The sequence below is a fragment of the Nipponia nippon genome, unplaced genomic scaffold (genome assembly GCF_047370975.1).
Source record: "Nipponia nippon isolate SJK-2023a ecotype South Korea unplaced genomic scaffold, ASM4737097v1 scaffold_32, whole genome shotgun sequence".
Classification (NCBI taxonomy): Eukaryota; Metazoa; Chordata; class Aves; order Pelecaniformes; family Threskiornithidae; genus Nipponia; species Nipponia nippon.
In genome coordinates, this window is record NW_028262350.1 from 2,326,847 (window position 1) to 2,339,272 (window position 12,426).

Below are 12,426 nucleotides of genomic sequence, written 5' to 3' on the forward strand. Positions count from 1 at the left end.
ACTGTTTAGGACTTGCTAACTTGTGATATCTTCTGGTGGGAAGTGATAAAAGCGTCTGTGGGGGGAAAACAACACTTCTCTTCTGTGTGACATTTTGGGAAAGAACGCTGGAGAGTTCGTGTCCCACTTCAGCATCATGCTTCAGTATCTTGAGATAATTAAAAAGCAAACTGTGATTTAAAAAACACAGCTTTTAAGTTTGACTGACTCTAAAAGCATTGTTTTTAGCGTTCTCTTGTAACGATGGCATTACTCTGTCGTCAGTTTGCTATCGCGGATTGGAGCGTATTAAAAAGCTACTTAGCGGCAGCACGTTAGCTTTTCACGTCAAGCTATGATGGTTTCTTTGATAGGCGATGGGTTGGATCGATGCTCAGGTACAGAATATTTGCTGCTTGGAGAAGCTGTTGTCTGTCAGCGAGGCCTAGCATACAGCTTCATAAGCCAGAAAGATCTTACTTTCCTTTTTTAACTCTTAATCTGATCCTCTGCCACTTAAGCGACCTAGCTGGTGCTGGTTTTATTTGCTTTGCATACATACAACTAAATCGATTCAGACCGCTTAATCAGCTGATAAGAATCAGCTTTTTTGGACTGTAATTTCAGCAGCAGTTTTTACCAGGTATGTAGCTCAGCAAGATCAGTTCTCAGTTGTTCCAGGAGATTAAAGAGAAACTTTATTAATGAAATTAAAGCTCATTCTCCTTGTTCCCTGCTTTGCTTTTGGAAATGTTGAAAGCATGCCTCTAAATGGACTGAGGCATCGCTGCTCAGCAGTCTTAGCTCCCAGATCACTCTAATCATTCCTCCCACAGGCAGAAGCATGTGGAGGTTGTTTGTTTGTTTGTTTTTTCACCATGGCAAGACAATACCAAGTTTTAAATATCTATATATATTCCTCAAGAAGCACATGAGGCTGTGCCGTCTGTTTTTCTTAGGGCTCCTTAGAAAAGAGAACCTTCTGTCACTCTCGCAGCTAGTGGGATTATTTTAGCTGCTCCAAAAGTCCGTTTCAAGGTTTGTAAATCGTTGGCCACTATGATAAGGCTTTGCATGAAAAAGCTTATGGGTTTCAACAGACAGCTCTGGCTTCATTGCCTTGGAAGAATACGGTGTTTTCCCAAAATCATCTCTCCTCCTGATGCTGCACCGAAGATCATGTCTCCCTTTAAACCATGCTTCATGGTTTAAAAAAAATGCTGTTTGCCCCTAAGCTCCTGAGGGCCGCTCTCAAACAATTTGCTGCGAGAACAATACAGGCACTGTAATACTTTTTCTTTAGGCTCCTGTTCACCAACACTCCTTTCACCAGCGCCCTTTTCTGTTATGGAAAGCAGTCCTGCTGTGCCTGCATCTCCAGCCTCCATTTGTGGGAAGTTAGGGCTGCTTGATCGTTCTTGCCATAGCCCTCCCCTCCAACCCGTTTGCCGTAGGCTTGCTCGATGCGTAGTTACACGTTATGATTTTAAAGTGCCTGGGCTTTGGTGTACCTTCACAGAACTGGGACACAGATGGAAGCCCGTAGTAATGCTATAGGTGATACCTTCCTATAGTCAGTGCCAGCCCACAAGAACCCCTCATTATCTTTTACTTTAATAGCTAAATTAAAAATCTCAGTTTATATTTAATCTATCAATCCATAAAGCATTCTTAGACCATTTTGTAAACTATATTGGATGTAATACTCTATCCAACTAGGGTCCAGTCCTGAAAGCTTGAGCACAAAGTTTCTCTTTTGAGAATTTCTTGGGCCAGACGTCTCTCTTGAAATGGCCTTGTTAACCAGCAGCTTCTTCCCTGGAGTAAAGTGGGTTTTGTTTCCTTAATGAAAATATACGGCTAAAATGTTTAAATTGTTTTTGTTTACAGATGTTCTCAAACAACGATGAAGCTGTGATCAACAAAAAACTTCCAAAAGAGCTGCTGCTTCGGTAAGCCTTCTTTCAGTTTGTAAGCTTGGAGACTGTGTTGTGTGTTGTTATTTGCAGCCAGGAGCTGATTTTGCTGCTATGCTCATAAATCATGAGCCTGGATTGGGTCACTTATAAAGCCATAGTCAAACAGAAGCAGATCAGAGGTCTGCATCAGCAGCAGTTTATGCTAAATATTATTAGGCTTTGGTTTTTCAATGTTAAATTAATTTGCTGGTTGCCTGTTTTGTAAATGGAAGAACTATAGGACTAAACAAGTCCTTAATGAAAATAAATGGTAAGTCTAGGCTAATGTGTAGAATAGGATGCTGCCTCTCTCTAAAGTGTTCTATTTAAAAAAAAAAAAAGTTAGTTCCTCTGCTCCAGTTATGCTCGAGCAGACTTCGTCCTCTTCCTCGGCAATGAGAGACAGATGTTCAGCGGCTGGCGGGATGGTCCTGTTGGCAAAGATCAAACAGAGGAGACTTCGTGGGTCTCGGTAGACGCCTCTGCCCTCTCCCTGTGCTGCCCTTCCACGTGCACACACACACGTGTGCCTTTTTAAGTTTGCCTTCCACGGTGCAGGAGTGGTGCGATGATGTGTGTGATTATACCTCAGTCATCACAGTTCGGCATCTTGAAGTAAAGTCGTGTTCATCAGCGCTTTAAGCTGAGATGCTAGACTGTAAACGGTGAAGGCGATTGCAGGTGGCAGCTTGGAGTATTAACACAAACAAAATTCTTACACCGCAAGAAACTGTGTAGTACTGTCAACATTTAATGGCAATAAAAAGTCTGGGGAGAGGAGCTCTGACACAGGAAACTGCTTCTAGCTCACTTGTGGAATAAAATTAATAGAAAAAAAGTCTGACTCTTTTTTTTTTTTTCCTCTTTTGACTGCACTGTCTCCTCTGTTCTCTGTAATGGTATCTCCAATCCGATCAGCTTCTTTTATTCCAGTATTATTCATCCAAAAGCAAGTTGTATGGCTTCTAAAGCCCTCCTTGCTAGTAACGTGGGTATTTGGTGTTTGAGCTGGTATCCAGGCAAATGATCGTCCATGCTGTACAGAGACTGCTGTGTAAAAATCGGCATCGGGTAGCTGGGAGGGATGAGCAGCCTGTGGGAGGAGCGGGATGGAGTAACAAGGAGAGGATGCCCTAGCCCAGATGAGTTTGCACAGTTTTTTGCAGGTGACAGCAGTTGTCTTCACCCAGCACTTGCCCTGAGCTATTGGTTATGGATGTGTTGCAGCAAAAAGTGAGTTGGAAGAGTGAGAAAAATGTGTCTCGATTTCCTGAGAGGAGATTCTTTTTCTGATGGGAGCAAGTAGGTACTGGTATTGCGGATGCAACAGAAACAGGGTTTGCCCTTGTGGTAAGGTGACGAGACACAGGTAGGCTGGGGACAGGGTGAAGAGCCCTGACACGCGAGGCGAGGAGTTTGTGTGGCATAGGGAAAGCAGGGAATCTGGTAGGGAGGAAAAGTTTGGGGGGGTGGCATTTAATTGAGATTTTGCATGGACTTCAGGGGAAGAGGTGTGTGGTCACTGGGCTCCCGTGGAGCAGGACCTTGATTAGAGCGTGGGTGAGCTTTCTGGTAGATGGGCCAAAGTGGAATGATCTTGAGTGGGACCCATAAGCACATCTTGGGCCGTAGGAGGTAGCTGGTGTTGAGGAACATTACTGGACAATTGGAGAAGGATTTGTGGTAAGTAGGAGGGAAGGCCCGGCACCAAGCAGGGAATTTCATCAGTAGAAGCCACAGCGTGGCCCAGTTCTCAGCAGTACGCATGCTTCTGCCCTGTGGAAATGTTTGTCTTTTGTGTCTTGCTATCACTAATCATCCTAACCTGCTGCAGACCAGAGCGAGCATTCAGGGTTGCGTGCAACCTAGAAGAAATCAGGAGACAAAGTTTATAAATGTTAAAGTTCATAAGTAATGGTTTTGAGAGTTGGAATTCACTGTTAGCATACTGTGAAAATTAATTAGTGTGGATTGACAGTGCAGGCTTTGAAAGAGAAACTTGGATGCATTTATCTGCAGGAATCCCCTGTAAATGAGTGTCCCTGTCTACAAGACAAAGACTTACGTATTTAAGCAGTGCTACTGTGTAATGTCTTGTTCTCTGGTTTGTTCATTCTGCAGATGGCATTGATGTCTCATGTATGTGGTTGCAAAGTGGAAAGCTGTACTTGAGCAAAATAAAGAGTAGGAGGGTATAAAAGGGGCGAACAGCAGCCTTTGTCACACCCCAAGGTACAGAAATGTGCAACTCCAGGGACACTGTTGTCTGAGAGGATGGGGTGGAGGTGTAAAGCGCTGGGGGGGGCTGTCCTCCGAAATCTCTTCTTTAAGCACGTCTGTGCTTCCGCGGCCGTGTCACGCTCTGCCCCACCACCGTGCTGGTAGCAGCCATGTGTGTCCTGAGTTTCCCCAAGAGCAGGACTCTGAACAAAGCTGTCCTGCAGCACGCAGGCAGAGAGATCGGCTGATGGGTCACAAATCCTTGTCTTGATACTGCCGTACCTGCTTCAGCTTAGTCTCCTGCCGGCTGAGTTTCTAGGAGCTTACACCTTTATACGTGAATATACCTTTACACAGTTAAAAATGAGCCAAACCAGCAAAAAGTGGAGTTCCGTTCACCTCCCTCGTTCCTTTGCGGCTCCCGGCTCCTCCTTGGGCAGCGTCTGGCTGGGTGGCTCCGAACGGTGAATTTCTGGTCCACGGCAGCTCTGGCTGCGGTGTTGCCGCAGAAGGGGCATCGTCTCCCTGTTGCCCTGGGGAAAAGGAGCGTTCGTTCTTCGAGGACTGCCTGCCAGTCGCTTTTTGTCTGGAAGCCAAACACCAGCCCCAAGCCTGGATTTTCTGTGGCGGTGGTGGTCTCTGCTGGTTTCCCGCAGAAGGCTTGCTCTCAGCCTGACGTGGGGCTGCTAAACAGCTTACGCCTGGCAGGGTGAAGGTGACCGGGCTGCGGGGGTTCATCTTTTCCTTGCTGGTTCACAGGCAGGTCAAGCAGTTTTCAATTCTCTCCTGGCGTAAGCGGCTTTTACTCCATGCCACCTCCTGCTGCCTGCTAGCCCATTTTCAGCACATCCAGGCACCGGCACTGGCTTTGCTATCTGACCTTCAAGCCCTATGTTGATTTATTCCTCGGGAGCTTGAGTTCTGCTTGGGACGAGGAAGCACCAGAGCTACTGGTGAGCTGGCAGCAAAGTTGTCGTTTCTCTCCTCCTGGCCAGCCCGTCGGCATCAAATGAGTATGGAGCGAAAATTTAACTTGAGTGGTGGGTCACTGACATAAATCGGTGTTGATAATTTTAGAAGGCTAAAGGTCTAAGCTAGCTCACCTCAAAGCCTGCAGCATCCAGGGATTTCATTAGAGTCTTGACCCTAATCTAATTAGAGTGGCAGTGGGAAAGTGAGGAGTCCTAGAAAACCCTGAGTGGATTAAGAGGTTGAAACTTGAAAAATGCTCTAACTGCAATGTGTTTTAGCTAAATTGTCTGGTGCTGGACTGTTCAGGAGAAGTCGTAAACATAGTGAGTTAGTGTGCAGGGAAATAATTTAATCTGCTGCAATACCAGACTTGTTTTAATGAATGTTTGGAATACCCAATCCGCCTTCACCTGTGCTCACTGTTTGATGATAGTTATTGGTGTGGATTATTATCTTACTGTCAAGTCTGAAGAGTAAAAAGACCAATGTAAGAGTACAGCAGTCAGCTGTGAGCAAAACAGAAATCCTTCGTGTTGGATGTAAAAATAAACATCCCAGCTATCCGCCTTTTGATCTATTAAGGCAGAATCAGTAAGGCCGTTATTCAAGTAGTACTGTTCAGCCTGCTGCTTCTTACTCCTCTCTGCTTTCTTTCGCCAGATAAACTGAATCTGACCAGAGCAGCAGGTATTTTCTAAGGATTGGGTGCTTTGGAACAATTCCAGGAGGAATTGTCCCTCCGTTACTGAGAGGGGCTCTGGAGCTGACTAGCTAAGCTGCATCCAAATCTCGTTGTCAAGTCCAGTTTTAATTGAGCCATAGGGTAATAGCAAGAATGCATGTTATTTCCAGTGAACATATAGATTACCTTTGCTTTATTTTATACTGTGTGGATTGCTGAAGAGACCCAGCGTTTATGACCCGTACTGTACTCCTCTTGGAAGACGACATCTGCTCAGTCATTGCTTGGCCACGTGGGCAGCTTGTTTGTGGGTTTTGGTTTTTTTTTTTTTCAAATGTTTCCCGGCAGCTCCTTGGAGAAGAAAAAGCCGGTCCTCAGGGCTGCATTGGAAAACGTTGCTTGGGTCGTTGTGCTTGCAAGGTTTTAACTGTGCTCCTGCTGTTCTCTCCGCTTCATGCGAAGGGTTGTAGTGGGAGCCAATTCTGAAATGACCAAAAATGCACAACGTGGTAGTGACTGCTGCTGAAAGAGTAATTTTTGCAGTCTGATTCTGCTGAGTCATTGGCTAATATTCTTGAACAAATGCAAGAGCAGTTCAGAAAACACTGGAAAATGCTCTTAAGCTTTTCAGAGCCAAAGTCCTCGAGTTGGACAACAAGGAAGCTCCTGGCGAAGCTCAGCAGTGTTGACCTCGGAGGTGAGGGGCAAGTGTTGCGCTCTGCTGACATCCCTTTTGCTGTGTGGGTAGACTGGGAAGGGAGGAGCAGGAACCAGAAAAGAATTTGGCCAAGACCTAATAGCCCTGATAGAGGGATGAGGTGGTTATTAATAGCCTGGGATTTCCATGGAGAAAGCAATTTTAATGAAAATATAGAAAGCTTGCGTAGTTATTGACCTAGCCGCTGTTCCCATGGAGTTTGAGATTTTTTTGCTCCTATGATGGGAATCTAGGGTGAAAGTAAGAATTTTCCCTAGCTTCTATCATTTCCCCAGGCTTTCCTTGTATTGTTGTCCATTGACATTGTGCTAAATAAATCCTCAGTGCTCACATACATGCCTGAATAAAGGACATTTGATTCAATGGGAAGACTCGTCTATAAGCAGTCAAAAGCGAGTCTGAAACTGCTTCTGAAATCCAGAAGTGGGTTCCCAAAACAGTGTTAGGGTAACGTGCATATTGGCTCTTTTCCAGACCTCTTAACGGCGTATATCTCAGCATGTCACTGTAAATTTTGTCTCATGATGAGATGCATAAGGAACGGATGAGAAGTATTTGGAACCAAACTCCTTGAATCTGTGTCTTTGGGGGCGGTATAGAAACACAGGAGAGCACGTGGCTTTGTTCTGCTATATCCTGACTTAATTGAATGTTTGACTGTTCAGCTACGTGATACCTGTAAGCATCTGTGTTTTGATAAATAATCTTCATTCGTCCTCTCTCAGTAACATCCTTTTCTCTTCTTCCACCAACACTGATGTTTCTAAAGTGCTTTTTAAATACCTGCTAGTGAAGCAGGCTTGGTAATGCAGTGGTTGTATCATACTATCCCAGTCTTGCTTGTGTCCTCTCCTAAAATTTGAAAATCCGGGATTTGCTACTTGTATATAACGATATACAGGTACGTGGGTGTCTGTGAAGGTGTGCGGCACATACTAACGTGCGTGCAAAGCTTGGTGTCAGTAGCAAAAGCCTGGATAACCCCTTGTCGTTTATCTCTAGGACAAAGTGCAGTTTATCTGTGATGCACATGATGTTTGTTCATTTAGCACCTCTTCCCCCAGCCTTATCGGTATCTGCGCTGTTTATTCAAATGTATTCTTTGTACTTCTCAGGGGAGATGAGTACATCGTACAGCTTTCTTGGGTTTATATGAGAGTTGCAGTAACACGTTAGTACAGGGCGTTTAAGTTTATAAGTCACACAAAAAGAACACGCTGCCAGCAACATCATCTCATTTCTGAGTCTCTTCCAGCGCAGGCAGGTCTGCTGAGAATATAGGAAAGCTTATGTACGGCTCCCCTCCGAGCCCACGGTCTTGTGGGGAGATGACTCAAGTGCTGCAGGTATCCAAACAATTGCTAATCTGGGCATACGCTGGTCTCTGGAGAAAGCCTGGCGAGTTTTGGAGCAGTGGAGTTTTGTTTGTTCTCAGAATTTCTCCGGGACAACCGTACTTTATCTGACAAGAGTATTTTATAAAATAGCGTATAGCCTTGGAAGAAAATCGCCTGCCCCATACCTTTAACACTTGCAGCGGATAACATTTGCCTTCTCCTTCTGGTGGTCTTCAAGTTTAAAATATTAAAGCATCTGTGCCAGTGTTCTCTTGTAGTCAAACACTTGTATTATCTTTGCAGAAACATGTTGTCCTGTGGTTTTATAATTGCTATCAAAGAGAATGAGACCTTACTCTCTGTCTGCTTGACCTTCTCGGTTTTGTGGCATATGATTGTTTGAATAACCATAAAATCACCATATTGATATATTGGTACAGGTTTGGGAGCTTTAAATGGCCTCGGTGCTTCCTGCATTCACAGCTAGGGCTGTATATGCCTGAGATAAAAGCATGGATGTCTTAGCCCAGTATAGCATTGCAAAGTATTACTGTCTAATTCCTTTATCCCAATAAATAGGACAGCAACACCAGGGTGTTGGCCTGAACACTTGGGTGTGCCCTGGCAGAGGAATGACACACCACGGAGGAGTGACCGCATCGGCTTAATCCTAAACGCGTCTCCTAGACACTGTACTGGCACAGCCGAACAGATCAGCTGGCTGTGCAAGTCGCTTTGCAGCGTTGCAGAGCAAAATACTCCTCCTCCTTCTGCCTTAACAATGCTTCGTATTTAGCACAGCTGTGTGAAAAAAGAAGAAATAATCCATGCATTGAGATCAGGCTGTCGTGTTGCTTTGATCTATTAACTGTTAATTATTACGCTGCCCGCTTTTGGATAGCTGTTGCTGAAGATGTTGGTTTTGTTGAACAGAGGTGCTGGGCACAGCGATGCTCCTGGGTCCAACAGGAGCCAAAGCAGCCCAACCTCACTGCCATACCCTGACTTAACTGAACGTTTGACTGTTCAGCTACACAATACCTGTAAGCATCTGTTTCGATAAATAATGGTTCGGTTTGCTGTCAGTAAATACTACAAGGTGTGAGATTAATATTTCACGGTGGCTCAGTATCTGTGTTTTGCTTTCACTTGTTAACTGCTAGGTCTGCGCTTCTTTTCACAGTTCAGCTTTCAACTGAATTACAAAGAAGTTTTGCTGTATCCAGTCCTTTCCCCCCCCCCCTTTGTTTTCCATGTTCTCTTTGTTTTAAATGTAGATAACCAATAACGTATCTTTTATTTCTGTTACAGAATTTTCTCTTTCCTGGATGTGGTCACTCTGTGTCGTTGTGCTCAAGTTTCCAGGGTAAGAACCTTCCTCACTGCTGGTGGATTTTAACAGTTTGTTGGATTTGGGTGACAGTCCTCTCGCTCCAGCCTTCCCTAGCATGTCAGACCGGGAGGATTTGTACAGGGAGCTTTGTGCAACTCAACTATTGTTGTTTACTGTCCCGTATTAACGCTGTAATACCAGAAACTTCGGAGAGCACCAGTGAAGGGGGACTCAAAGCTTGAATACCATTTTGCCGGTGTCCCAGGCCCCGAGCAGGTTACGAAGGGGAGGTGGCTGACTTTTTGCCCGAGAACTCTCCTCTCCATCAGCCTGGGTTTGTACAGGAGGCCTGCGCTGATGAAAATACCAAATTTGCATGAGTCTAAAACAGCATCTTGTGGTTTTTGGTGGGGATGTAGAAATTTTGATTCACAAAGATGCTGCACAGTCAATGAAAGTTTACTTTCCTACTTGGATGTAGTTGAAGTAAGCATGGAAGAAAAAAAACGAGTGTCTGTTTTGTTTAGGGTTGGGTTTTTTCCTTAAGTAGCTCATAGTTTTGTGGGCTTCAGCTAATGAAATCCGGCTTGGATTATTCGCTTCGGAAAATCCCTCCAACTGCAGGTCCAGTCATCCAGAGCTCCCAGATTTGTTCGGATGCTTTATCCTGCCGGTGTCTGAGCAGACAGGCAGAGGAGGCGTTACTGCAGCAGGAGTGGAAAGTCAGTGACACGGGAGGGTGTTTGTCGCGGTGGGTTCACCGTACCGGCAGAGCTGGTGCTGAGCGACACCTGTAGAAAACTGATCAATCTTGGGTTCAAACTTGAACCATGACTTGTTTCATTTTTCAGAGTACATAAGAATAAGAAAAACTGTGCTTAAACATTTTCAATTGCATTAAAAAATATCCTGTGTGATGTCTAGGCATTACGGTTGTCACCCCGTGTTCTCTGAATAACGTAGGTCTTCTAGTGAAAGATCTTCCAGCTGAAATTCACTGCTCCAGCAGAACAATATTGAGCAAAATGGGCTGTCAAAGATACTTGCCACTGTCAAGGTGTACTCCCATTTCCGTCACTTGCTCCTGTTTACACAGTCCACAGGGCATCGGAGAACGCATTGGTCACTATGTGACCCAGCATGTGTTGTAAAGGACTAAAATATCTGCAGGGAGCTACAGAAAGGCTGTATGTAGTCTTGCCTACATTACACATTAAAATGTGCTGTGTTACCACTTGCATCCACTGATGCATTTCTCTCTACTGGAGCTATTGCTTTTATCATGGTGATAACTAGACCTTGCAACAGATATCAGCAATGAGATTTAAAACGCAGAAAATCAATTAATGCCTACAGTTCTGTCGGCTGTTCTAAGTCTACACGTGGCTTGCACAAGAGCTAGTACATTGTGATGGAGATGTAGCTTAGAGCATGTAATAGATGTAGTATAAAAATATGCCATATACATCTACATGCACGCTTTCATAATGATGGGCTTGTGGTTATTATGAGATCTAGTTGTTTACTTCGATTGCGTAATTAAAGCTTCAAGTACAGTACTGCCTTGACAACCTTTTTGATTCATTAAGGGCAGAATTACTAACTTTCAGTTCCTGGTTCTCATTTGTAGCCTGAACCACATGAGATTTTTGTTTCTTTGTTTAAAAAACAAAACAAAACCAAACTCTTCAGTCAGCCCTAGTAAACACTGTCACTCCGGCAGTGGTGCCTAGCTCTCAGGTCAGGGCTGGATGCTTTATCTGGACAGCTTTCGGTGAAGAAGCTTTCCCTAATATCCAACCCAAACCTGCCCTGGCGCAGCTTGAGGCCGTTCCCTCTCATCCCATCGCTTGTTACTGGGGAGCAGAGACCGACCCCCCCGGCTCCAGCCTCCTTTCAGGCAGTTGCCGAGAGCGATGAGGGCTCCCCTCAGCCTCCTCTTCTCCAGGCTGAGCCCCCCCAGCTCCCCCAGCCGCTCCTCCCCAGCCTTGGGCTCCAGCCCCTGCCCCAGCCTCGCTGCCCTGCTCTGGCCACGCTCCAGCCCCTCCATGGCCGCCTTGGGGTGAGGGGCCCAGCGCTGAGCACAGCATTCGAGGGGCGGCCTCACCAGTGCCCAGCACAGGGGCACCATCACCTCCCTGCTCCTGCTGGCCACACTGTTCCTGATACAAGCCAGGATGCCATTGGCCCTCTCGTTCACCTGGGCACACTGCTGGCTCATGTTCAGGCGGCTGTCAACCAACACCCCCAGGTCCTTTTCCACCAGGCAGCTCCCAGCCGCTCCTCCCCACGCCTGCAGCGGTGCCTGGGGTTGTTGTGACCGAAGTGCAGGACCCGGCCCTGAGCCTTGTTGACCCTCGCACAGTTGGCCTGGGCCCATCGCTCCAGCCTGGCCAGGGCCCTCTGCAGAGCCTTCCTGCCCTCCAGCAGATCGACACTTCCACCCAGCTGGGTGTCATCTGCAAAGTTATTGAAGGGTGCACTCGATCCCCTCATCCAGATCATCAATGAAGATATTGAACAGGACCAGCCCCAACACTGAGCCCTGGGGAACACCACTCGTGACCAACTCATCTTCATGTTGGTCCTGCTAGCATCCGTTCAAGGCGTTGGTTTAGCTGGTGATGCTGCAGAGGGGATTAGATTCCAGCCAGGACTGTGAAGATGCCCGCGCTCCGGCACTGCCTCCTGTCCTGGCTCAGCATCTACGCCTCCCGCGGGAGCAGAAGTGGCCGGGGCGCCGCGGGCTTGCCTGTTTTGGGGACTTGCGAAGAGCGCGCCGTGTAGGCGAGGGGACTCTTGTCCGAGCGAGTGATTCTGGTAACTGCGCGGTTTTCCTTGTTGGCTGTAATTACTTGTTGCTTTTATATCCGAGACAGAATGTTGTTTCTAAAAGGAACAAATTGTAACTGGGTCCCCACTGGCGGGTTTTTTTCATATTAACAAGACATTTACATTTTTTCCCCCGATAAAGGCATGGAATGTTCTGGCCCTGGATGGCAGTAACTGGCAGCGAATTGACCTGTTTGGTTTCCAGAGGGATATTGAGGTATAATTAAGTGACATACAAACCCATTTTTCTTGTTAAAATGTAATTACAGCCTAGAATGGATTAATACTCCCAGCGTAACCCTTTTTACCTTCCCTAGAGATAGAAATCATTAATTTCAGTTCTTCTTAGCTTCAGGGAGTCTTTAAAGTCTTGGCAATCCATTCAGCTTTTGAAA

At 46.0% G+C, this 12,426-nt stretch overlaps 1 protein-coding gene across 14 annotated transcripts in view; it reads left to right on the forward strand.

Annotated features, from left to right (window-relative positions):
- FBXL20 (F-box and leucine rich repeat protein 20) overlaps positions 1–12,426 on the forward strand; it is a 47,519-nt gene that overhangs the window by 15,292 nt on the left and 19,801 nt on the right. For 9 of the 14 annotated variants that reach the window (XR_015707571.1, XR_015707569.1, XR_015707570.1 and 6 more), the window contains 3 exons: positions 1,870–1,931; positions 9,178–9,232; positions 12,174–12,248. Coding sequence is in view for 11 of the 14 variants with exons in the window: in XM_087770559.1 (XP_087626685.1) it covers positions 1,870–1,931; positions 9,178–9,232; positions 12,174–12,248 (192 nt within the window). In the remaining 3 variants the exon portion in view is untranslated. The remainder of the gene's footprint in view (positions 1–1,869; positions 1,932–9,177; positions 9,233–12,173; positions 12,249–12,426) is intronic. The other 5 variants (XM_087770563.1, XM_087770565.1, XM_087770564.1 and 2 more) reach the window with 2 other exon arrangements.